General features: G+C 38.6%; 1 protein-coding gene across 1 annotated transcript in view; it reads left to right on the forward strand.

Moving 5' to 3' along the window:
* Positions 1–26,799, forward strand: part of LOC136010549 (protein FRA10AC1) — a 31,276-nt gene that overhangs the window by 1,905 nt on the left and 2,572 nt on the right. The window contains exons 2-12 of the mRNA XM_065671908.1: positions 1,823–1,899; positions 3,904–3,996; positions 4,080–4,125; positions 5,986–6,062; positions 6,784–6,867; positions 7,343–7,427; positions 13,370–13,415; positions 18,985–19,098; positions 22,049–22,091; positions 23,551–23,672; positions 25,905–25,943. Of these exons, the coding sequence (XP_065527980.1) occupies positions 1,823–1,899; positions 3,904–3,996; positions 4,080–4,125; positions 5,986–6,062; positions 6,784–6,867; positions 7,343–7,427; positions 13,370–13,415; positions 18,985–19,098; positions 22,049–22,091; positions 23,551–23,672; positions 25,905–25,943 (826 nt within the window). The remainder of the gene's footprint in view (positions 1–1,822; positions 1,900–3,903; positions 3,997–4,079; positions 4,126–5,985; positions 6,063–6,783; positions 6,868–7,342; positions 7,428–13,369; positions 13,416–18,984; positions 19,099–22,048; positions 22,092–23,550; positions 23,673–25,904; positions 25,944–26,799) is intronic.

The following is a 26,799-nucleotide window of genomic DNA, read 5'->3' on the forward strand; positions in this document are numbered from 1 at the left end:
ATATATTTGCTGCACACTTGTAATGTGTTCAGCCTTTTCTCAAGACCAGATAAGCTTCATTAACAAAAGTAGTGACAAGTGTGCTATGAGAACCACCTCAGCTAGGAGACCTGCGTCTGAACTGTGGATTATCATGGGGCTGTGCTGGAGGGCTTTGCACCATTGCTACATTTTTGCCAGTGTGTGAGGCTCACCTTCCACCACACACTGCGAGCATCTGCCAGACTTTTTTTTTGCAACTGATAATTTTTTGTCTCCTGGGAAAGTCCTGATTTGCTGTTGTTCAAATTAATGTGTGTATGAGAGCTAGGTCTTCAGAAAAGTTCAAGAGTGGGCAGTATTAAAGCAAGGAGAAATGGCACATATTAATACTGATAATATAAATTAATTACAATCTTAAAAATCAATCCTTCACCATTGGTGTGAAAAGCTAGTATTTTACATACTCTGCTCGTTACAGAACAACAAGATACAGCTTTTTGATGTCAGTAGAGGATACAGCTGAGTCTCTAGCATGGCATTGCTAGCAGGCATTTGCAGCGTGGGAAGGCAAATCATCCAGAAGAGATGTATCTTTTTTTCAGATTTTGTTTTTCTCAGGTTTTTGTCTGAGGAGGAATATGATTGTAGGTAATGTAAGAATCAGCAGTGCTGAATCAAATACACTGGTTTTCTAACGCAGTTCCTTTTCTTATCCACAGTCTGAATTACCAAGATACTTAGGAAGCATGTGTTGAACCTTTCCCCATGCAGATGTATAATAACCATCCCTCTTGTTTTTAGCTTAGTTGTGTAAATGTTCCAGTTTGTAAATCATGTTTTGGTGTCGGTGCCAGTTTATACAGTTGCCAGCTCTGGCTGTTCTCTTCCTGTGCTACCCCACATCTGGCTGGTGTAGCTGGTTATGGGGCTCTATATGAATGTCAGGAAGCTTATCTGGGTTAAAATAATGGGTTTTTAGGTAGGATCCTTTATAACTTGGGTGAGTTGATTTATCTCGTTTATGTGTAGTTTCACAATTGTAACAGCAAATGGAATGAAGGTACTAAAGTAGGAGTGAGGGAGAGAAGATGGGATCTGCTTAAGACATTACTTCTGCTGAAAGAATTAAACATGTAACTATGCTTGTGAAAAATGGAGGGTTTAGATCTCAGCATCAGTTAGTGCTTAGTCGTTTGATGGCATTAAGGTATGAGGTATTTTGGGTTTCTTATATTCATTAATTTAACGTTGTAGTCCCAAGTATGTGGGAGAAAGATTTCATTTCGTGGTAGAAATATTTTGATGATTAGATGATACATTTTTGCAGGCATATTGTTATTTTGTATTTAGATATCATTTCAGCCAGCTTTCCATCTGTCAATGTAAGATCTAATGTAAAATTCTGTGCCACAGCCCAAGAAACTTTTGTTCTTATCTTTGATAATAATATGGGCACATCAGTTGATGTTCTCCAGCCCACTGAATGAGTGGCTCCTGGGGAAAATACTTACCTTTTTCATACGTAAGAGAGATTGTTTGAAAATGAAGACCCAAGATGTTTATCATATTTTTGTCATCTGTGTGAAGATTAATTATTGGGGCATCTACGTATAAATTATTTATAAAGTGATCTTGTGATAGACTGATGTCTGTCTTTGCACTCTGTTATTTGGAATATACTCTTCATTGTCTATCGGATTTGGTTTGGTGTAGACGTGAGAATTTGCACTTGCTTGCTTGCTCTCTATCTTTCTCTCACTTATGCATGGACAGTACTGATTTCTGTTTATGCAGTGTCAATATTACATTAGCAGGTGTGTTGACTCTTGTCTCTTTTCAGGGACGTGGCCATGGAGGCTACGATTCTGATTTTAGCGATGAGGAGAACGGAGAGAAGTCTGTGCAAAAGACTAAAAGGTAATGTAGTACAGAATTAACACTTTGCATTATGTGTTGTGTGCAAATGACCTATTACTGTATATAGAAGATCATGCTGTCGTAAGTAAAGTGTGGTGTTGAAACGGTTTGAAGTGGTTTTTGAAAAATCAGTCTCTGGTTCCTGCATCTCCTCATGTCAAGCTTGCCAAAGAATGTTGTCTCCCAGGGGCAGCTGAACAAGGTCCATTCTGCCATGTCCATCTGGTGCCTACATGCCCCTCAGTCTTGGAGCAGAGCATTTCATTTTTCCAAGCATTAGTACCAGCTGCTGAGGTTTGGCTGCACTGTTCGCTTCACTGTGATCCATCAGGATTCATGGAACTGCTAAGAGAGCAAATGAAAAAAGGCCAAATGGCAGCAGGCTTTGTAGATGTAAAACTCCTGCTTGTAGGAAGTGAAGGATTTATGATATTTGTTTATAATTTCATTTGTGAAGAGACCTGGAATTGGTGAACTGTGTTGTGCTCAGTCCATGAAATGTAACTACACATCTCTTATTTGAGATCACCTTTGCCAGTTCTTTCAGTGGTTCACACAATCAGTGACCTTGACTTTTGGAGTCTGATCTCGTTGTTATTTTCATCCATATATGTGGTACCACAGTCCTTTGACACTCTCTGCACTGTACTGAGCATTTAGCCTATATTGTACATATATTTTTCCTACCTCTTTCTGTCTCCCATGCTGTGCTACTGGACTTTACTTGAGAAGGCTTTCTGGAAACTTTCCTAGGACTCTTGCATATTTTCCCTGTAGTAAAATTGGAAGAATGGGCTTTGTAGTGTATGAATGCATCCTGGGAAAAAAAATTTATGTTTTTATCATTGGAATAATAGCAGGCATTGTGCTGTTCCATTTATTTTATAAATACAGCTGTTCTCCATTAAAACAGTGACTGGTTTTGTTCAGTTTCTTTAAAAGGCCATTACACATTATACCATTCCACTTTCTATTCTAGGTGGAATATTAGCAGCAGCCTTTCAAAAATATCATCATTACCCTTGTTCTGGCACACTGCTGCTGATTCCCAGTTCGGCTCTAATGTGGGTTCACTGTATATATATATATCCTTTTCTTGTTCTATGAAGATACTTATTTTCACTTGGTAAATAGTAGTCTTGGAAATCTTGGAAAATAGTAGTCTTAAGTTTTCTCCATATTCCTGTTTTATGGAGACTCCTTGTGGGAATTTTGTGCCTACATATCCTTTGGAGCAGAAAATAAAAATCCTTAGTTTCTAGAGTCCTATATTCTATAGCTTTAAGTATGAATTCCTTGGCTTGCTTTCTACAGGTTTCTGACTTCCATTATTTCTGCCAGCTGATAATTACGGAAAAATCTTTTCTTCACCTCTATGAGGAATAGAACTAACTAAATATACCTTGTACTAGCTAAGTGCCTCACTTTATAGTTTAATGTTTATTACTTTGTTGAATTCTGAACCTAGTTTTAGCTGCCCACTGACAAATACGCTTCACAATCCAGTACTAAAGTTTTAAATGAGTGATTCTTTTGATTACACTGAGAGAGGCAGAGTTGTTTAATGGGGTGTTGAGACATTGGCATGAAAGGATGGGATAAGGTTACTAGCAGTCACTCTTACTCAGTGAACATACTGTCCTTCCTACTTCCTACTTGGCTGTTGAGCTGAGATTTATGGAGCTTTGCACGTGGAGGGAAACTGAGGAATATTCATGGTTTTTTCATTGTAGTTCTATAGTGATAATGCTAAAAATAAGTATTACAGACTGCTGTTTTAAGCAGGTTATTTTTAAATGCTAACTGTAAGCAAATGCCTTTATTATTTTGTTCTACAAATGAAGTCTAACCTGATGTTGATTATGAAGTTTAGTTTTATCCCTGTGGAAACTAGCAATATAGCAGGTTTTGTCACTCAAGCTAGTGCAGTTTGGCATATGCAAATTTTATTGCTTATGTAAAGTTCTTGACTAACTTTTCTGCCTTTCTCCTCCCTACCTTTAGTGTAAAGGAGGATGGCCTTCTGATAAAGCCGTTCCAAAAACCAAAGCAAGGCAGCATGGTTTACAGACAATTCGCAGCTGAAGAATGGGATAGGTATGTTCTGTCTGTTGCTTTTGTGAGACATTTTTCACTTAATGTAAAGACATCTGTCACTCAAATGTATTTGTTATTAACAGGGAAGAAGCAAGAAAACGAAGATGCCACCTGATAGCAATGGATGCCGTATCCTTCTGTTTCATTTTAATTCAAGTTTGAAGATGGGACACAGGTTATCCCTTATGGTGAAATACTAGGATTGCTCAGTTATCACAGCAGTTGATAGTGTAGCACCAGATACTGAGTTGTTCTTAAAATTAGTTTCTTTTTGTTGCTGAGATGACTGAGAATACTCTAGTCAGTAGAAGCATTGTCAGATTTGTCCTATAAGATCATTCGTCCTGTTTGGGATGAAGTTACACAGTAAATTTTATTTAGACTGGCACAAAGACACTTTGCTGTTTCAGTTGAGTTTATACAGAGCCTAATTCTATATAAGGTTGTTATCATCTATGGACAAATACATTTCTACTGGAAATTTAAGAAAGCATCAGTTAGTTCAAAAGTCTATTCAAAACAGCCTGATCTCCAGTAATATCTTCTACAGCTACTCTAATATAAGCCTGTTTAATATCACATGAAGGGTTTTTTTACTATCTTAATCATATTCCATGCATAATTTTAAACTATTTTAACTATTTTTATAACTACCACCTTATTTAGGTTACAACCTTTCTTCTTTCATTCAGTTTTCACCTGGGCCAGGTGTTACATATTTTGACTTCGGTGTATCTGAAATACCATCAGTTCCCTGTTTGTTTAAATAGCTGTTCTTCAGCAGTAACAGTTAATAAATAGGAAAGTAAAGACTAATTATATATGGAAAGACTTAAATCTGAAAACTGCAGTAAACAGACTAACTTCTCTTAACCTGCTTGGGATTTGGCCAGGCACTGCATAAACCATTATATGTCTGTAAAGGGGACATATCTTAAATCAGCCCCACTGACTTTGTGGACTGTCATTAGCCATAGAAAAGCCTGTGTATGCTGGAATGACTATAAAACTCATTATGTAGAGACTTTTATGAGTTTCTGCTAATGTTTTTGAGTAGTTCATATGTAAAACCTTTACTGTTACGCAATTTTAACACCTAGTAACTCAAATAGCAGCACAAAATAGTATGTTTTGTTAAATGTGCTCATTTGTGGCAGTTAAATGTTCTGGGCTTCCTTCTCTGTCCTTCTGTTTGTGGTGGAAAGAGAAAAGAAAGATACATACTGAGGTTAACTTTTTTAAGACCTTTGGAAATGAAATGTTTTCTCAATAAAATTCTAATACGTGTCTGAATAGCAGGTTGATACAAATTATTCAAACTGATGCACTATTTGCTGGGATATGTACCAGAAGATACTGTGTTTCTCAATTCTCTGCTTCAGAAACACCATACAAGTTAATTGAAAATATTTTTAAGTAGCCACATATAATGGTTTTATTTATGAAGACACTTATTTTCTGAGTAAGTAATCGCATATTTTTGGTCAAATTATGGTACAAAATGTGTTTCAAATCATGTCTCTGAGGCCAAAGTGTTCTACAGTAAGCATTACATACTTTTCCTTTCGTTTCATCTCCCAACCAAAGAAGATAGATAATTTTTATTTGAATGTGGATGATAAAATGTAATAAATTACTCAATTTTAGAAGCCAGACTATTTACATAATATGAAAATACAGATCTGGTTCAGACTTAAATTGCAGTTTTAAGAAGCTATTGTTTAACTCACAGCTGAAAAACTGGACCCAGTTTCTATCTATATGCATACAGAGCATCTTTGATAGAAGAGAAATGTATAAAGGTCTGGCAGCTGAATGAGGTTGAAAGATGAAGTTGCCTTGAATTCCTGTATTTGGCAAAAACAAAAAACCAAAACCCAACCCTTCTTTCCGTTAAGCATATAAAAAAGTTTGGGGTTTTTTATTATTATTTTTAAACCATGTTAAAGTAAGATAAGTTCTGCAGCCATCCTTAATTGCTTTATTCAGTATGAAAGACATAAGAAGTTTGTGAAAGATTACATTTTGTACTATGGTGGCAAAATAGAAGATTTCCGACGTTCTGGGTAAGAACCATTGGCAATCTTTCCCCTCATGCCCCCAAAGCTCCCCTGTTATGTAAAGTCATTAAACATATATTGTAGCTTTGTGGAGAGAGGGGGGTTGTGGCTGTGCATCAAATTACTATTTCTTTTGGTCACAAATGGTAACTACATTCATTGTAAATAACCAAAACACAGAATTGCCTGGTGTAATTTTTGTTTTGGGGTTTAGGGTTGATTGGTGTTTTTTTTTCCATATTTTTATATAAGAATTTACCATGAACTGAATTATTCTTCTTTTATTATATAAAAGGAAAGATGACAGTTTAGCATTAATTTTGTATTGAGGGTACATTGAGAAATGTCAGTAACTTCAAAATAACGATCTGAAATACTTCTGAAATGTGCAGAATTGCTATCCATTGTCCAGAATAATGATAACCTTCTTAAGGGCTGTCTGTAGCTGCCTTCTAACATTACTGTCTTCAACAAAAAATGTAAAAAGTATTTTCAGACAGGATCAAGTCATCCCATTTCAGTGGCCATTTTCCACTGTGAATTTTTCACTGGGGAAAAGATATGCCAGGGATTACATGTTTTGTTAGTTTTATTCCATAGCAATATATTCCTTTTTGCAGTGAGGTAGAGATCACAACTGTGAAATAGTGGTGTTTACCAAATTGTTATTTGACTGACTTTTCATTTTAATGTTACATTGTACTAAAAAAAATGTGTCCTTCTATAGAGCAAATGACAAGACGGATCTTGATGTTATTAGAGAAAACCATAGATTCCTGTGGAACGAAGAAGATGAAGAAGACATGAATTGGTACCTGGAACTGTTACAGAACATGTTATTTTTATCACTTTTATCGCTTGTATTGAATTTGTGGTGTCCCCTACTAATTAAGAATTACTGTGCATACTTAGTGATAACTCTTTGATCCTTAATGCATTTAAAAATTAAAGACCTTATAAAGGTCAGTGCAAAATTAATTGATAACAGAAAGAACTGAGAAATGTTTGTGTGATCTTTGAGATCCAAATGACTGTTCTGAAAACTCTGGAGGAAGCCTAGTTTGAAAAAATACAGTTTAATTTGTGCTGTAGATGTATTTTAGATGTATTTTTCCAGTTTTATGGAAATTACCTCTTGGCTTAGTGAGTGTATTTCTGTTGAATTTTTAGCCTTACAACTTGTGTTCTTCAGGTTAAACAGCATGTCTTTATATTGCCAATGTCATTACAATGTAAAATTAATCGTATCATGTTTTGTTTAATAAAAATAATACTTTTCCTTACAGGGAAAAGAGGCTTGCAAAGAAGTATTATGATAAGTTGTTCAAAGAATACTGTATAGCAGATCTCAGCAGATACAAAGAGAATAAGGTACATTTCAGTATTGTAAATCATTTTGGTTTTAAAGTACGCCCTTTTTTAAAAATTGCCTTGATTGTGTATATGTTGTGAAACCAGAATGTTAGTACCCCTACCCTAGAAAGAGAATTGTGAGAACTTGTCAAGTTATTTAATACACAGCAGCAGTTTGAATCCAAGCATTGTTGCTGCCCCAGAAATGTGCTTTTGTGGGAAGAGGAGCTTTTCTGTCAGATGGTGTTTTATGAAGAGGTACATTGTGTGTAAGAAAGGCAGAAAATGCAGAGAGGTTAAGGAGAGAAGGTGATAGAAGTTTGTTGGGAGAGAATCACTGGATGAAGCCTAAAAAAAGTCCCTGGGAATGTTACTATTAAGGGAAAAGAAAAAAAAAAGACATAGTCTAAAAAGAGTCTTGTACTGGGATGCTGGCAGAAACAATTTTGGAAATATCTGTTCTAAAGCAGTTTCTTTTGCTGGTCATTCTTTTCTGTTTATGGAAACAGGGTTTGTATGTTCCTTGTAAGTAAATAGAATTTAAGAGAAACAGCCCAGTTCTAGCACCAGTTTTTCTTAACTGCAACAACCTTTGTTGTTTTGAAGTTTCTGACTGACTAACCTCTTGGTCAGAAAGAATACACGAAATTTCTATTGTGATTTTGGAAAGAGCATTGCTCAGCTCAGATGTCTTGGTGTTGTTAGCACATAGTAACAACCCAGCCCTGCAAACAGTGGCTATATAAAGTTCTTTGACACTATTTATAGTATTGAAAATTATGTTCACTGGTAAATGTTTGCAAGGACTGGACATAAACTCTAATATTAGGTAGAAAAGATGACAGCCTTCTAAAGACCCCTGGAACAGAAAAATGCAAAAATTAAATGAAAATTAATAAAAAGTAAAATTCTGAAGAAGTCTTCCCTCCTTTTTTTTTTTTTTTTTAAGTAAATTAGATTTTATTTTCCTATAGCTGTTTCATATCGCTCAATCTCTGACCCACCCCCCCAGCTGATTTTCCCTCAGCATGCTTACAGATTTTGTTTCTTCAGCTACCGTGCCAAGTTTCCATATGTTTGCTGTCTTTTGTGGGAAACAGTTCTGCCCCAGTTTCCATTTTTTTTGTGTGTGTGTGCGCGTGTTGTGCAAACAGTGTTTCCCTGACAGACTTAAAATGTGGCTGTCCTAACTCTGAGGTCACTCTGAATTCCTATGTATGCTCGTAAGTCATTACCTATATTTTTGCAGTTGCCATGTCAGCATAGCTCTGCTCTATCATGTAATTAGTTCTCTTATATTAGGCTATGTTTTCTATTCTCAAATATTTTCTGAGCATGTCCTCTCTTAGAAATTCTTAGAAAAATTAAAAAAATCTCTTTTTTTTTTTTCTCATTACTGATCTATCCATGCCCATGTTTGGTACAGAAGGATATCAAAGCAGGCTTTTTTCTTGGAAGTCAGAAATAGGCTGCTGATCCCATTCACACCAATGGAATGCAGTCTGTGCTTTCAGACTTTTTCTGCCTTGATTCTTTTTCTGCATTGCCAGAAACTAGAAGTTGGATATCTTTAGCCCCCTCTGCCTTCTGTTTTGCAGTGCTGGTGCTTTGAGAGGTGCAGGGTGGGTAACAAGCTTCTCAGCTGTCCAGCCTTTTGTATGCCAGTTGTTGATGCTTTATATGGTGATGCTTCCTCTTAATACAAGGAAGACATTTTTTGTAATGAGAATATTAATTCACTGAAACAACCTCCCCAGTGGTGAAGCAGAGTCTCTGTCACTGATGTTGTTGGACAGGGCGATAGGTAACCTCATCTAGGCTCCCTTTCTCACAAAAGCTTAGACCACATCACCTTTTGAGGTCCCTTTCCTGGACTGTTCTATGATTCTATATCCTGCTAAGTGGTGTCAAAGTGAAGTTGGAGGCCAGTTTTCTGTGATGTTTTTAATATATATATATATATATATATATATATATATAGCATAGATTGAGACTTGCATGTACATGCTTATCTCTTTTTTCACAATGGTAATTGTTTTGCTACTGGCCAAAATCTTCTAGGCAGCTAATTTTTTTAAAGACCTCTGTAAAGAGATTGTAGCTCAGATCCGTAGAACTTTCATTCTGAGAAAAAAACACTTGTTTTCCTAAGTACTAGATAATGATAAGGACCAGTTCTATGCAAGCGGTTCTCTTGAAAAATAAGCAGAGTACCTTGTCAAAGACCAAAGCGCAAGAGAAAACAGAAGACCCAAGACATATGAACCAATGCCACGGCTGCTCTTCAATTGCTAGTTCAGACTGTTTCACTTACATATGTGCATGCATGTACACATATGCATGCACAGGGATGGCTGGGACTCCCCTCGTCCCATAGGAGATACCCCCTGTGCTCTTGCAATTAGAGATACACAGGTGCTCTCGTACTCAGAGCTGGCGGGTAGTGACCGTTCATCCTCCTTGCTCCCAGACTGCTTCACCTAACTGAGGGGTAGTCTGCCTCAGTCTTTGCTGGTGCTCACACACTCATTTGCACACGGGCACTCACCTTGCTAGCTGCAGACAAATGGGACCCTGTGATCTATGGTCCCACTTTTCTTTGTGTAGTTAGGACATATAATCTTTGCCTTCTCTTTTAATGAGAAATGCCAAGGTGACCCTGTGGTGTGAGGTTACTTAAAAACACTGGAAGAGTGTGCTCTGACAGCTCTTACTTGTGATGGGTCTGTTATTTCTTGTATTTTCCCTAAATCAGAATTTTTAGGTCAAGTTTGTCTTTGAACCTTCAGTGTATCTTGTCTGCAAGCTTTGAGGCTGATAAATGACCGTCTCATTGTCAGATAGTTCTGTTCTTTTGTCAGTTTTGCAGTGCAGTAAGGAAGAGTGCTGTGCATGTAAGTTTTACTTTGATACACATTGGACTAGAAATGTTATCTTTGTTGTTTTATGTTCCTAGAAACGTTCTTATTTGTTGTTTCTGTGCTTTGTTTTGTAGCTTAACAGATAGGAAATGTCTCCTATTTGCTAAGAAATGAAATCTGTTTGACACCTGGTCATTAAACAGAATACATTTTATACTTTGTTTTGATTTCCAGATAATTTTCAGATTTCTAGGGAAACTTGTCTTCCACTTGGTAATGTCAATATTTTTGCTTTGTCACTTTTTCAGCATGGAGGCTTTCCTGCAAAAAGAAAAATATGTAAAATACAGTATTTTTCCACAGTGTTGTCTGAATTCATACATTTCTTTTTTTGTGAAAGAGGTCACTGGTTATTAGTTGTTGCTGCAGGCAATGCATATTATGCAAGCAGTCCATATTTAATTTGGGGATTTTATACCTATGGATATTAGATGGTCTTTCACATTTTTAAAAGTATCATTTATTATTAAGTTAGCCATTTGATACTCTTGCAAAGCATCTGTTTTGTTCTGCCTTGTAGAAATAGCTCATTTAGGATCTTGATGAACTTACTTAATAAAGAAATGAGGCAGAATCATAGAATCATAGAATTATTTGGGTTGGAAGAGACCATAAAGATCATCCAGTTCCAATCCCCTTGCCATGAGCAGAGACACCTCCCACTAGACCAGGTTGCTCAAAGCCGCGTGCTGTCTACTGACAATGCTTTTGCATTCCTTAATATTGCAGGCCAACTATTCAACATCATACCCTAATTTTTATTTTTTTAATACAGTTTAATCTGTTCCTGAGACTTTAGCTTAGTTAGAGGAATTCAGTTGTATTTAATTTTTATTTTATTGTTTCTTCTTAGCCTTGGCCACTTTCTGTCATTTTCCATTAGCTGGTGGAAGAACGATTGGCAAATATTGATGCAGATGAGGACAACTTTTGTCCTAGGCGTACTTACAGGTTGTTCTGGCTACCTCTTTTATTTTGCTTAGTTTTCTTGATACCATTACAGAAATACTCGGTAAGGATATAATCTCATTTACATTGTATTGAGTCAACTTCAGACTATGAGGGAAAATCTGTGTAAAAGTCTACTCGAGTAGCAAAAGTGTGCATGGATAACTTGGTGATTGCTGAAGTAGCAGATGGACTATGAAAAAGCAAATATGCAGATAAGGTCAAATTGTTCTTTACTTCTTATTGCCAGCATCACACATGTTCAAAATTGATGCCAAAATATTGTTGACATTTAATAGTAAACTTGCTGTATTTTTCAATTGCATCACAAGTTTTTCAGGATTAGAAAACCTTGTAGACCAGCAAATATTCTTTGAAGAGCAAAACCAATTGCCATAAATAACTCTCCGGATGAGCTGGTTCTGTCATTAATTCTGCACTCACGGATGTATTTTACAATCTGTTTTCACTGAACTGTTCAACACAGTTCTTGGTTTTTACAACTGACTTCTTTTTGTTTGACCCAAGCTTGGGTGGTGTAATGGTACTTCAGACCACACTGCAGGTTTGTAGAGTAGGCCAAGCACAACCTGATCCAGCCTTAGCAAACTGTCATACGCTGTATGATAGCAGAACCTGATCTGTGATTTTTTTTTACTGGTGAAACCAGCAGGTGTGAAAACACTGTTTATGTTATAATACAAATTCAGAAATTAGTGGACTGATTTAAAGAGCAAGTATTTTAAAGAATTTAAAGTATTTGAAAAGTATTTTTAAAGTATTTAAAGTATTTAAATTATATTTAAAGAGAAGTATTTAAAGAGCAAGTAAAAACAAGTATTTTGTTGGTGTACAAATTTTTAGTTTTCTTAGACATCCATGTAATATATTGACTTGGGGAGAATCAGTGCTGACAAAATACTTGGCTGCTGACACCTTTCTGTTAAGTTTTTTTAGCTTTGTTACTAAGTTTCAAAGCATGTATATGAAAGTATGGCACATTCTTAAAAGCCAGAACTTTAAATGTTTTTCTACTGATGTTCTTTGAACCACATACTACTTCACATATGAGAACTCCGTGGTGTTGCCCTTCAGATAAAGAATTATTATTGTTTGTTAAAAAATCAACAACATTCAAGACCACACGCAGCAATAGGTACTTGTGCTTCTGTGGAGTGTTCAAAACTAAATTTAGAAGATTGAAAATCAATACAGGATATTGCAGAACTTACACATTTACAAAGTGCACATTTGTGTGGCTTCAGTCTATCAGTGCACCAGGAGAAGGTTCATATCCAAAGGGTGCTTTGGAACCCGGGTTCCAAAGATGGGCTTTGCAGCCATTTTGTACCTCTTGGATTTTGTAATTCTTCTTTTCCCTCTTCCCTCCCCATGTTTTAACGTTAAGTTCAGTGCTTTGCTCACAGAGCAGAAATTTTATCTACTTACCATCTTGTGTTCATGAATTTTAAATGAAAATACAAGATAGCCTTTTTTAGAGAAGTTGTATGCCTCTTTCTACTTGTTAGTGAAAATATTATCGTTTTTTCCATGCTGTTCACACTCCTTTCCATCTTCGATCTTTTCACTGGGGTACTTGCCATTTTGAGAGGTTGAAGCAGATTCTATTGGAAAACAAAAAATAGTAGATGGGTTATCTATAAGTTTCTAGGCAATGTAAAGAGAAATACAACTTCGTTGTCGGTTGGTTTTGTTTGAGTTTTTTTGCCTTAGAGTGTAAGAAGTGATCTATTGATAATGTGCTAATACAGTTTTTCAGTATTCCAGTGATGTTTTCAGTATGGACAAAATCGCAAGGAAGTAGCTAGTAAAGCTAGTCTATCCTAATTTCCTATTTGTTCTTCTGCATGTTGTGAAGCCTTTTAGCAAGTTGCTGTTTGAATTGCATGTGTAAATTGGAATAATTCTGTCAAGCAGAGGGAGAGAGATATTTTTAATTAACAGAGAAAGAAATGAAATTCCACCAACTGGAGTTAAATAGATGAACTACATGCAGGACATCAGTTAACAGAAATTAGTCTTTACACTGAATGCATCGACTGTTCACAGTTCTGGTTCTTATCTTAACAGTTTGGATTTAGATGGCGACATGAGAAAGAAGTGATTTCAGGAAAAGGTAATGCATGCTGTCTATATTATTTTCTTCCTTAATGCATTTCTTGCTACTTTTTGGTATAATTTTGTTGACAGTATTTGACAATACTGGTAAGTTTATCAAATAACAATGGATAATTAATTGACCTAACTTCTAACTTTGCTGGTATATGTCACATAGCTCTAGAGTGCACGCTGATTAAAATTAAGAAAACGTGGTTTATTTTCACAGGGTCAGATTTGTAATGAACGCCAACATAATTCATTTGATAATGTAGCTTTTCATGGATATTTTTATCTGCCTTTCTCCAGTAGTTCTGTTACCTCATTAGTCTTTGATGGTTTAATTGAAGTCTCTCAATACTTTTCCTCAGGAAATAATTTCCTTAACTGTTTCTGCAGTGCTGTTTTGCAAAATATTTACTTTTTAATTAAAGTTCCATGTGTGATGTCTGGTTTAGGTTAAATGGGTTTTTGAAAACTTCAGTGGGGATGCTTGTCATGTCTCCCAATCCTGTTTCTAAATCAGTAGCTTATTCTGCCTGCTTATATGTGTGAGTTCTTACGTGTTATTGGGACTTTGCACAGTGATCCCCATTTGATGGCCTGGGCACATGGAATTTTTGAATTAGCCAAGCAAGGAAGAAAATTAAGTGATTCTATTGCTGTTCCTGTGAGTAGATCTTCATACACGTGTATGGTTTTCAGAAGTCATGCATGCACACAAAAGAAAATTGCATAGAGTGATACCGTTGATCAGAACAGTTCTGTAAACAGCTCTGTTTATTATAATATATAGCAAGAAGTTACAAATATACATTTTTTTTAAAAATGTGTCACTTCACAGAAAGAAGTATGAACATTAATGGGTGGGGTTTTTAACCTGTAAAGATTAAAGCTTCTAAAGGTAGTTGTAGTCATATGTTACATTTAATATTACAGATTATACTAACAGGTAGAATCATAGAATCATTGAATCATAGAATAGTTAGGGTTGGAAAGGACCTCAAGATCATCTAGTTCCAACCCCCCTGCCATAGGCAGGGACACCTCACACTAAACCATCCCACACAAGGCTTCATCCAACCTGGCCTTGAACACTGCCAGGGATGGAGCACTCACAACCCCCCTGGGCAACCGATTCCAATGCCTCACCGCCCTAACAGGAAAGAATTTCCTCCTTATATCCAATCTAAACTTCCCCTGTTTAAGTTTTAACCCGTTACCCCTTGTCTTATCACTACAGTCCCTGACGAAGAGTCCCTCCCCAGCATCCCAGTAGGCCCCCTTCAGGTACTGGAAGGCTGCTATGAGGTCTCCACACAGCCTTCTCTTCTCCAGGCTGAACAGCCCCAGCTTTCTCAGCCTATCTTCATACGGGAGGTGCTCCAGTCCCCTGATCATTCTCGTGGCCCTCCTCTGGACTTGTTCCAACAGTTCCATGTCCTTTTTATGTTGAGGACACCAGAACTGCACACAATACTCCAGGTGAAGTCTCACAAGAGCAGAGTAAAGGGGCAGGATCACCTCCTGCTGGTCACGCTCCTTTTGATGCAGCCCAGGATACGGTTGGCTTTCTGGGCTGTGAGCGCACACTGCCGGCTCATGTTCATTTTCTCATCGACCAGCACCCCCAAGTCCTTCTCCGCAGGGCCGCTCTGAATCTCTTCTTTGCCCAGTCTGTAGCTGTGCCTGGGATTGCTCCGACCCAGGTGTAGGACCTTGCACTTGTCATGGTTGAACTTCATAAGGTTGGTATCAGCCCACCTTACAAGCGTGTCAAGGTCCCTCTGGATGGCATCCCTTCCCTCCAGCATATCAACCAGACCACACAGCTTGGTGTCATCGGCAAACTTGCTGAGGGAGCACTCAATCCCACTGTCCATGTGAGCGACGAAGATGTTAAACAAGACCCGTCCCAACACCGATCCCTGAGGGGCACCACTCGTTACTGGTCTTCCAGCCAGACATCGAGCCATTGACCACAACTCTTTGTGTGTGGCCATCCAGCCAGTTCTTTATCCACCGAGTGGTCCATCCATCAAATTGATGTCTCTCCCATTTAGAGAGAAGGATGTTGTGTAGGACAGTGTCAAACGCTTTGCACAAGTCCAGGTAGATGACATCAACTGCTTTACCCTTGTCCGTCAGTTCTGTAGCCCCATCATAGAAGGCCACCAAATTGGTCAGGCAGGATTTCCCCTTAGTGAAGCCATGCTGGCTGTCACCAAGCACCTTGTTGTTTTTCATGCGCCTTAGCATGCCTTCCAGGAGAATGTGCTCCAGGATTTTGCCAGGCACAGAGGTGAGACTGACTGGTCTGTAATTCCCTGGGTCTTCCATTTTCCCCTTCTTGAAAATGGGGGTTATATTTCCCTTTTTCCAGTCGTCGGGAACTTCACCTGACTGCCATGATTTTTCAAATATGATGGCCAGTGGCTTAGCAACTTCATTCGCCAGCTCCTTCAGGACCCGCGGATGGATTCCATCAGGTCCCATGGATAATTACATTTGATACAGTTGCATGATTTATTGATTGCTTTTAAAGAAAAAGAATTAAAAGCTGCATTTTACTTTTAATATCTGATACTCTAAGAATGTGGGAGAAGATGCAGAATTACGTGTTTTAAGCTTTTTAATGGAATCCTGATGAAAAGCATACAGTAGCAAGTATTGAGAAACTATCTTTCACCACTAAGGGGCGCAAGAATTCAACCTTATCTCTTGCATCAAATGCTCTTTTCAAGTGCAGTTTCAGGTGATCATTTAAAATGGGTGTGACTCTTTAATGCCTTTCTTTTTCTGTTTTAAGTATAAGTCAGTAATGTAAGTTGCTTTAATTAAAGCTATTAAAGCATTAATACCTACCTGTCTGATAATTCATATTTTTAAAGGGGGAGCATATGCTTATTGTAGCTATAACAATAATAGTTGTGATGCGAACCACTGCTGGTGGACTGCAATGTGTTTTGAGGTATGTTAAGAAGGGAACATAGGAGTGGGTTACTCACATTTGATTGCTTTGTTTTCAATGTCTGTCTTCATAAGGTCATGGAGGAGAAGAAGGGTTAGGATGAGTGAAAGGAACGGTATTGCTCATTACTAATTGTAAATGCCAGAATATTTCTCTTCTCTCCTTGCATAGGAGGTCATATTGGAGATTGCTGTTGTATCTCCTTAAATTTAAAATGTAATCTTAATGGTGGTTAATGATGTAATACATTGACAGTTTCAATAAATGGTTCCTCAAAATGGGTATTTTCTTAATTAAAATCTTAAGATAGAAGCCCTACTTTAAATTTTATAAATCAGTGAATAGTAGGCACATGATTAATTAAATTAAAAGCATTTAAGCTATTTAAAAAATATATTTGGCATGCCTTCCCAAGCACTTTTTCTCTGCTTTCAAAGCATGAATAGTAAGGTATGGCATAACATTTAATAGTAAATTATATTTTAGGCAAAAGGCCTAAATTATTTTCTGTAGGAAAATAGAAAACATTGGGTAGAGGTGGAATAGGACTTTTTCACAGTATGCAGAAAGAGTAAAGCTGAACATGGGGTATATGTGCTATTTTCTACTTACTTGTATTTGTCGAATAGTGAAATACTCAAACCAGCCATATTATTTGGTGAAATAGGGTTTAATACCTGTAAATTCATCTTCTTTCCTTTTTTTTTCTCTATTTCATTGAACTAACATTTCACTTTTAGCATAGTAGTGTCTCTCTTAGCCTATTTTATACATGCATAGATGCACATATAATATACCTTATTTAAACAAACATTCTTCCAAATCTGTTTCTGTTTATTAGAATCATAGAATAGTTAGGGTTGGAAAGGACCTCAAGATCATCACGTTCCAACCCCTCTGCCATGGACAGGGACACCTCACACTAAACCATCCCACCCAAGGCTTCATCCAACCTGGCCTTGAACACTGCCAGGGATGGAGCACTCACAACCTCCCTGGGCAACTGATTCCAGTGTCTCACCACCCTAACAGGAAAGAATTTCCTCCTTATATCCAATTTAAACTTCCCGTGTTTAAGTTTTAACCCGTTACCCCTTGTCCTGTCACTACAGTCCCTGACGAAGAGTCCCTCCCCAGCATCCCAATAGGCCCCCTTCAGGTACTGGAAGGCTGCTATGAGGTCTCCACACAGCCTTCTCTTCTCCAGGCTGAACAGCCACAACTTCCTTAGCCCGTCTTCATACGGGAGGAGCTCCAGTCCCCTGATCATCCTTGTGGCCCTCCTCTGGACTTGTTCCAACAGTTCCATGTCCTTTTTATGTTGAGGACACCAGAACTGCACACAATACTCCAGGTGAAGTCTCACAAGAGCAGAGTAGAGGGGCAGGATCACCTCCTTTGACCTGCTGGTCACGCTCCTTTTGATGCAGCCCAGGATACGGTTGGCTTTCTGGGCTGCGAGCGTACACTGAAGCCAGCTCATGTTCATTTTCTCATCGACCAGCACCCCCAAGTCCTTCTCTGTAGGGCCGCTCTGAATCTCTTCTTTGCCCAGTCTGTAGCTGTGCCTGGGATTGCTCCAACCCAGGTGTAGGACCTTGCACTTGTCATGGTTGAACTTCATAAGGTTGGCATTATTCTTTGTCAGTAATTTCCTCCATGGAAAATAGGCAGGGTAAAATGGAAAATACCTGGATAGTGCTCCGTGTAGGCATATACCAATATGTTTTTTGTGTTCAAGTGTTAGCATTGGAAGTGGTTTTACATTACAGAACTGAAATATTTGAGGACACTGTGAACCCATTAGTTAGCAGCTTAAGCAGAATATTTTGAGCTTAATTGTTCAACAGTGGTCCTGCTTGTGAGCCTATTAATAAACATCCTTGTTGCCAGCTCTGCATACATATCAGTCTTCTGCAAAGGGGATAAATGTTTCTTTATTACTGCAGTGTTGGGAACCCAGTGGTGTGAACAATATTATGTGTAAATTGTTTAAAATTAGTGTCATATTTTACATAATAAACCCAAGGAAGCTTTTAAAGCTGATGTATAATTTCTCATAGAATTGAATTTCATTTTCTTAAAAGACAAGTAAAGTTTTTCATGGAAAGTCATTAAAATGCAAATTTTATGTCCAGTATATCAAGTGAACTAGAAAGGTAATAAGAACATGGGCATCTTAGTTTTGTACCTAAATGATACTTTGAATAGTTTGATGTCATTAAAGATGCGTGTCTGAATCACACCTCCTGATCCATCACTCTCTGCTGAGTAAGTAATCATGTAGGATATGGAATGTATCCTAGTGACATTCATTTTGTCAAAGTTCAGTATTAGGCTTCCTATTTTATAATATATGCCTCCATCTACACATTGTAAAACAGCTCAAGTGATGTTCTTTCTTTTCTAATATGCAGTACTAGACAATCATGATTGAATGCTTTGCATTATCTGCTATTGTTTCCTTAATCTAGATGTTACCTGTAGATTTGTGCTTTATCTCTTTGAAAGAAATGGAAAATAAAAAGGAAAAACTGATCAAGACTGGAAATAACAAGCCCAAACCTATGCATGTTCATTACTGAACCATGGTTTGCTGTTTTTGACTTCTTTAAAGGTCAGTTTTCCTGTGGAAATAAGCACTGTGATGAGAAAGAAGGCCTGAAGAGCTGGGAGGTGAATTTCGGTTACGTTGAACACGGTGAAAAGAAGAATGCGCTTGTGAAATTGAGTAAGTCAGCCCTTCAAGGATATGTACATTTAAAATAAGACAAATATCTTGTCCTTTAAAAGCTGTTGAGTGAGACCCAATGATAATGATTATTAGTTCATGCAAAATGGAAAATGTTGAATAGGAGATAATTTTCTTCTATAAATTGCAGGTGGTATGATGGTCTTGATTTAGAGAGAATGGCTGTTATCATTATATATGACAAAGTTGTTACAGGTTGAACACTTCATGCTGTATAATTGGTGGTGCCATAAATTAAGATAACTGATTCTAAAACATTTTTTATGCAAGCGTGTCTAGTTTTAATGGACAGTACTATGTTGTAAGATGGTTTCATCACTGTACTTGCTTAATCAATTAGGTGTCTTAGGATTCCTTAGGGCTTTGGACCGGACAACTTCTTGCACACCTTCAGTTCTACTGATTTGAGTACTTACATTTTCTTCCAAAAATTCTAACTTCAATTATGTCACTTCCTTTTCCATTCTTGCCTCTTGAGTGAGATTTTCTGATTCAATACTGTGTACACATTGATATGCTCATCAGGTAATTAAACTTACTACAGTTTACACAGTTACTTTGCATAAGACAAGCTAATGGTGTATTTTCTTTTGTGCATAAGAAACTCGATGTGGCAGCACTTGGTCTCTGGCAAAGCTCTAAGAGACTTGAGAATCTTTGGTATAATTGCAGAACAATTTCGTCTGTTCACAGAGATCCATGAAATGGGGTATCTGTAAGTGATAAGCACTGATAACTTTGTTATGAAGAGTTGCCAGCTCTAAACCTGTGATCTTCCTCCAGGTTTAGTAAAATCATAGAATTATAGAATAGTTAGGGTTGGAAAGGACCTCAAGATCATCTAGTTCCAACCCCCCTGCCATGGGCAGGGACACCTCACACTAAATCATCCCACCCAAGGCTTCATCCAACCTGGTCTTGAACACTGCCAGGGATGGAGCACTCACAGCCCCCCTGGGCAGCCCATTCCAGTGTCTCACCGCCCTAACAGGAAAGAATTTCCTCCTTATATCCAATCTAAACTTCCCCTGTTTCAGTTTTAACCTGTTACCCCCTGTCCTGTCACTATGGTCCCTGATGAGGAGTCCCTCCCCAGCATCCCGATAGGCCCCGTTCAGGTACTGGAAGGCTGCTATGAGGTCTCCACGCAGCCTTCTCTTCTCCAGGCTGAACAGCCCCAACTTTCTCAGCCTATCTTCATACGGGAGGTGCTCCAGTCCCCTGATCATCCTCGTGGCCCTCCTCCGGACTTGTTCCAGCAGTTCCATGTCCTTTTTATGTTGAGGACACCAGAACTGCACACAATACTCCAGGTGAAGTCTCACAAGAGCAGAGTAGAGGGGCAGGATCACCTCCTTCGACCTGCAGGTCATGCTCCTTTTGATGCAGCCCAGGATACGGTTGGCTTTCTGGGCTGCGAGCGCGCACTGCTGGCTCATATTCATTTTCTCATCGACCAGCACCCCCAAGTCCTTCTCCGCAGGGCCGCTCTGAATCTCTTCTTTGCCCAGTCTGTAGCTGTGCCTGGGATTGCTCCGACCCAGGTGTAGGACCTTGCACTTATCATGGTTGAACTTCATAAGGTTGGCATCAGCCCACCTCACAAGCGTGTCAAGGTCCCTCTGGATGGCATCCCTTCCCTCCAGCGTATCAACCGGACCACACAGCTTGGTGTCATCGGCAAACTTGCTGAGGGCGCACTCAATCCCACTGTCCATGTCAGCGACGAAGATGTTAAACAAGACCCCTCCCAACACCGATCGCTGAGGGGCACCACTCGTTACTGGTCTTCCAGCCAGACATCGAGCCATTGACCACAACTCTTTGTGTGTGGCCATCTAGCCAGTTCTTTATCCACCGAGTGGTCCATCCATCAAATTGATGTCTCTCCCATTTAGAGAGAAGGATGTTGTGTAGGACAGTGTCAAACGCTTTGCACAAGTCCAGGTAGATGACATCAACTGCTTTACCCTTGTCCGTCAGTTCTGTAGCCCCATCATAGAAGGCCACCGGATTGGTCAGGCAGGATTTCCCCTTAGTGAAGCCATGCTGGCTGTCACCAAGCACCTTGTTGTTTTTCATGCGCCTTAGCATGCCTTCCAGGAGAATGTGCTCCAAGATTTTGCCAGGCACAGAGGTGAGACTGTCTGGTCTGTATTTCCCTGGGTCTTCCATTTTTCCCTTCTTGAAAATGGGGGTTATATTTCCCTTTTTCCAGTTGTCGCGAGCTTCACCTGACTGCCATGATTTTTCAAATATGATGGCCAGTGGCTTAGCAACTTCATTCGCCAGCTCCTTCAGGACCCGCGGATGGATTCCATCAGGTCCCATGGACTTGTGCACGTTCAGATTTTTAAGATGGTCTCGAGCCAGATCCTCTCCTACAGTGGGCCCAAGGTCTTCATTCCCACAGTCCCTGCGTCCACCTTCTAAGTCCTGGGTGGTGCAGTCAGAGCCTTTGCCAGTGAAGACCGAGGCAAAGAAGTCATTCAGAACCTCAGCCTTCTCCAAATCCTGTGTAGCCAGTTCTCCCGAGAGCTTCCTCAGGGGGTCTGTGTTGTCCCTAGTCTGTGTTTTGTTTGCTACGTACCTGTAGAATCCCTTCCTGTTATCCTTAACATCCCTGGCCAAGTTTAATTGTAACTGGGCCTTAGCTTTCCTAATCTGGTCCCTATCTTCCTGGACAACATCCTGTACTCTGTGCAGGCCGCCTGTCCTTGCTTCCACTAAAATCTGGGTTTGTACTGAAGACGTATATCATGGTATATTTCTCAACCCTGGCTGCAATTATATTGTAACCTTTGTTTTGAAGAAAAAGCTTCTGAAATTGGAAGATAGTAGTTCTATCTAGTTTTGTGTATGTATTAATGTTTTAATAATCATGCTTGTCAAATACATCTCTGTAATATTCTCATTCTCTCTTTTTCAGGACTGTGTCCAGAGTGTTCCCACAAATTAAACTTTCATCACCGGTAATGAAATATTTTGAAAATATGTGGGTTGAATAGATTAAAGTTGTGATGAAGAGCTAACAGGGAGAAAGCTTCAGCTAGATGATAAGGAACTTAATTTATGCTGATTGCAGATTCTGTTCTGGAGCTCTTAGCTCTTATAATGCTACTGGCTTGCCACTGCTGGGAGTTAGATATTAATGTGCTAGTAAAAGTACAGAATCCCTCAAAGTGGAAGAATCCCATGCCTACCCCCACAAAAGTTACCTTAGTTTCAGTGCACTGATTATTTTTCTTTTCTGAAAGTTTATACAAAACACTGTCTTTTTTATTTTCTCTCTTGCTGTGTTTAAGAGCTGAAATGCTTTTTCTATTCTTAAAAGTAGTGGGTTTATGTATGAGTCAAGTGGCTGTGCTTTGACATTTTGAATTTGAGTATTTGTTCTTTGAGAATCAGTTATTAATAGGAGAGAAAAATTGTAAATTTTGAACCTGTAAAATATATGCATTAAGATTTGATTTGATTTTTGATATTATCTATAACCTTAGAGAATTCCACAACTATTGATATTCAGGTTTTATGGTTTTTTGAATCTTGATGTGGCATTAACTTAGTTGCATGGCTCAGTACTTAAACCATACAGTTACCTGAAATTCATAAAAGGAAAAGAAAACCTTACAGGTAGGAAACAGTGATTTCTTTTCTAAGGTAATAAGTCAAAGGTATGTCTAGATGGATATATCCAAGACTGTTAACCAATTTTAATTCATATTCAGTTTCATTAAAGCACATTGTAGGCACATATTAAGAAGAATTAACTAAATGAGATTACTTTGACTTTTTTGTCTTCTTTTTGGAAGTAAAACTGTAAACACACTTGAATTCAGAGTAAGCATCGTCAAACATTTTCTCTTTGTCAATTGCAGAGTAATACTTTGAAACAATTTTACTGACTTGTGCAAAGAAGCAGGAAAAAGTTAGGTTATGTTCATGCGATATATAAGTAAGGCTGACAATAAAATACATGGGTTGTTGGTTTGTAGCAGGTTCTTAGATTTGAGATTCTTCTGCCTCAGATTTCGTTGCTATCAAATATGAAAACAAATTTTAAGACCTGTATTAACTATGTTTTTTTTCATTACATATATAAAAATAGTTTTCTAAAAGAAAAAATAAGGTTTCAGTATAACTGAGTATTTGGCATATTATAAAATAATTTTCTGGTTTTAATATTTGAATGCCAATAAGAACTGTTATTGCTGCCTTCATCAGTGTCATTTTAGCAGCTTCGTAATTCCTGTCCTATGCCTTCAGCTATAGAGCTTTTGTGTTTCTATTGCACTTCTCATTTTAACTAATTTTTTTTTTCAGTTTAGTTATAGGGTATAGGAAAAAATGACAAATATTTGACTGAAATAGTCAAGATTTACTGTTGTTTAAGACTACATATTTTGAAGGTGTGCATTCCTTTTTTTAAAGGAGGAAAGAAGTCAAAGCGCGCAAAAAAAGAGGCAGAGCTGAACCAAAATCTAAAGAGCCAAAAAGTAAGAAGAAAAAATCTTCTTCAGCAAAAACGAAGTCCAAAAAAAAGACCTGTGAAGGTAAATTTAAATTTTAAATGTTTAATTTTTAAAAATATTCAAATATGTTAGTTGAATCTTAGTTTTGCTATAACTACATGAATATAGGTATGTAACTTTCTTGATTATAACACAGATAGTCAGAAAGACGAATTAGAATCATAGAATCATAGAATAGTTAGGGTTGGAAGGGGCCTCAAGGTCATCTAGTTCCAACTGGGCAGGGACACCTCACACTAAACCATCCCACCCAAGGCTTCACCCAACCTGGCATTGAGCACCTCCAGGGATGGAGCACTCACAGCCTCCCTGGGCAACCCATTCCAGTGTCTCACCCCCCTAACAGGAAAGAATTTCCTCCTTATATCCAATCTAAATTTCCCCTGTTTAAGTTTGAACCCGTTACCCCTTGTCCTGTCACTACAGTCCCTGATGAAGAGTCCCTCCCCACCATCCCTATAGGCTCCCTTCAGATACTGGAAGGCTGCTATGAGGTCTCCATGCAGCCTTCTCTTCTCCAGGCTGAACAGCCCCAACTTTCTCAGCCTATCTTCATACGGGAGGTGCTCCAGTCCCCTGATCATCCTCGTGGCCCTCCTCTGGACTTGTTGCAGCACTTCCATGTCCTTTTTATATTGAGGACACCAGAACCGCACACAATACTCCAGGTGAGGTCTCACAAGAGCAGAGTAGAGGGGCAGGATCACCTCCTTCGACCTGCAGGTCATGCTGCTTTTGATGCAGCCCAGGATACGGTTGGCGTCAGCAGAACCACACAGCTTGGTGTCATCGGCAAACTAGCTGAGGGCGCACTCAATCCCACTGTCCATGGCAGTGATGAAGATGTTAAACAAGACCAGTCCCAACACTGATCCCTGAGGGACACCACTCGTTACTGGTCTTCCAGCCGGACATCGAGCCATTGACCACAACTCTTTGTGTGCAGCCATCCAGCCAGTTCTTTATCCACCGAGTGGTCCATCCATCAAATTGATGTCTCTCCAATTTAGAGAGAAGGATGTTGTGTGGGACAGTGTCAAACGCTTTGCACAAGTCCAGGTAGATGACATCAACTGCTTTACCCTTATCCATCAATTCTGTTGCCCCATCATAGAAGGCCACCAGATTGGTCAGGCATGATTTCCCCTTAGTGAAGCCATGCTGGCTGTCACCAAGCACCTTGTTGTTTTTCATGCGCCTTAGCATGCCTTCCAGGAGAATGTGCTCCAAGATTTTACCAGGCACAGAGGTGAGACTGACTGGTCTGTAATTCCCTGGGTCTTCCATTTTCCCCTTCTTGAAAATGGGGGTTATATTTCCCTTTTTCCAGTCGTCGGGAACTTCACCTGACTGCCATGATTTTTCAAATATGATGGCCAGTGGCTTAGCAACTTCATTCGCCAGCTCCTTCAGGACCCGCAGATGGATTCCATCAGGTCCCATGGACTTGTGCACGTTCAGATTTTTAAGATGGTCTCGAACCAGATCCTCTCCTACAGTGGGCCCAAGGTCTTCATTCTCACAGTCCCTGCGTCTGCCTTCTAAGACCTGGGTGGTGCAGTCAGAGCCTTTGCCAGTGAAGACCGAGGCAAAGAAGTCATTCAGAACCTCAGCCTTCTCCAAATCCTGTGTAGCCAGTTCTCCCGAGAGCTTCCTCAGGGGGCCTGTGTTGTCCCTAGTCTGTTTTTTATTTGCTACGTACCTGTAGAATCCCTTCCTGTTATCCTTAACATCCCTAGCCAAGTTTAATTGTAACTGGGCCTTAGCCTTCCTAACCTGGTCCCTAGCTTCCTGGACAGAATTTCTTAGGTAAGATTTCCTGGGTGCACAAAAAAGGAATTTGGAGAAGAAAAAGAAAAGATAAATTTCTAAGATTTACAGAGAGGGAGAGCCTTTAGAAAAACAGGCATTGCAAGGAAAAATTGTCCAGATATTGGACGTTACATACCAGAAGGGGTTGTGAAGTATTTAATTCCTTGAGGCTTTGATGTTGAAAGCCTTTTTGAAATGTTAGATAGATAACCTTTTTACATCACAGATCTCAGGATAAAATGTTTGGTCTCAAACTGATTAAGTGTGAACACATTCAGAAAAAATCTTTCTACTTTTTGCTTGCTTTGAATATATGTTGTCTACATGCTTGCATACATGTTTATGTGTAATATATTGTGATAGAAATATCCTTGTAAACAATTTAAGATAAAAGATAAATTAAGATATACTTACTACTTTTTAAATGGTGTTTCTTTCCAGATGAGGTTCCTTCGGAAGATTCAGATAATTCTGATAAAGGTAGAGTATTTGAGTATCTTCTGCATTTTATGTTTTGTAGTAAGTTGTATTATTTCATAGTCATTTCTCATTGGTCTTAGTTTTAATTGTAAGATAATTTTTTGTAAGATATGAATGCTGTGTGAAAACAAGCAGAGATACGAAAGGTCAAAATAATTGCTTACAAATTCTTGCAGAATAACTGTAAAGAATTTTAAGAAGGAAATCTTTTAAGTTTAAGGGATAAAAATGTGGGCAGATAATAGAACAGAAATCTGAAAAGAATAAGGGGCACAAAATAGCTACATTGTTAATAATTGCATGGTTCCAGGTATGCAAATATGTGCTGTATAATGTGTGCTGTGTAAAGAAAGTACTTTTCTGATATAGCAACTGCTACATTCCCCTTAAGGGAACGATGCTAATATGTACTCTACTAAAATAAACCCTAGGCTTTAACTGATGCTTTTCCAGCTACCACCTATAGTACCTCAGAGATCGATTTGTGAATGCACTCAGTGACTTCTTAGGTTACTTCTGTATCTCAGTAGTTCCCACCCTGTTTCTTTTGTGATGCAACAAGCTCCACCTCCTGGTCATGACAGTTCATGCTGCCGACTATGTAGAAGGGATTGTTTCTACTGATTGTTTTGCTGTGCTATACATTTTTAGGAATGTCCTCAGCACCTAGCTTTTCCCAGTTAGGTACAGGAAGACCTGAAGCAGTTTTCTTACACTTAGACCATGTCCAAAGTCTGTCTTATCAGGAAAGCGCTATTGGAAGATTTATTTTTTTTTTTTTAGGTCAGGGCATCTTTCTGATGACAAGATTTGTGGTTGTTTTTGTTGTCATTCCTTCTGTATACTTACAGTAAAC

The sequence above is a fragment of the Lathamus discolor genome, chromosome 3 (assembly GCF_037157495.1).
Source record: "Lathamus discolor isolate bLatDis1 chromosome 3, bLatDis1.hap1, whole genome shotgun sequence".
NCBI lineage: Eukaryota > Metazoa > Chordata > Aves > Psittaciformes > Psittacidae > Lathamus > Lathamus discolor.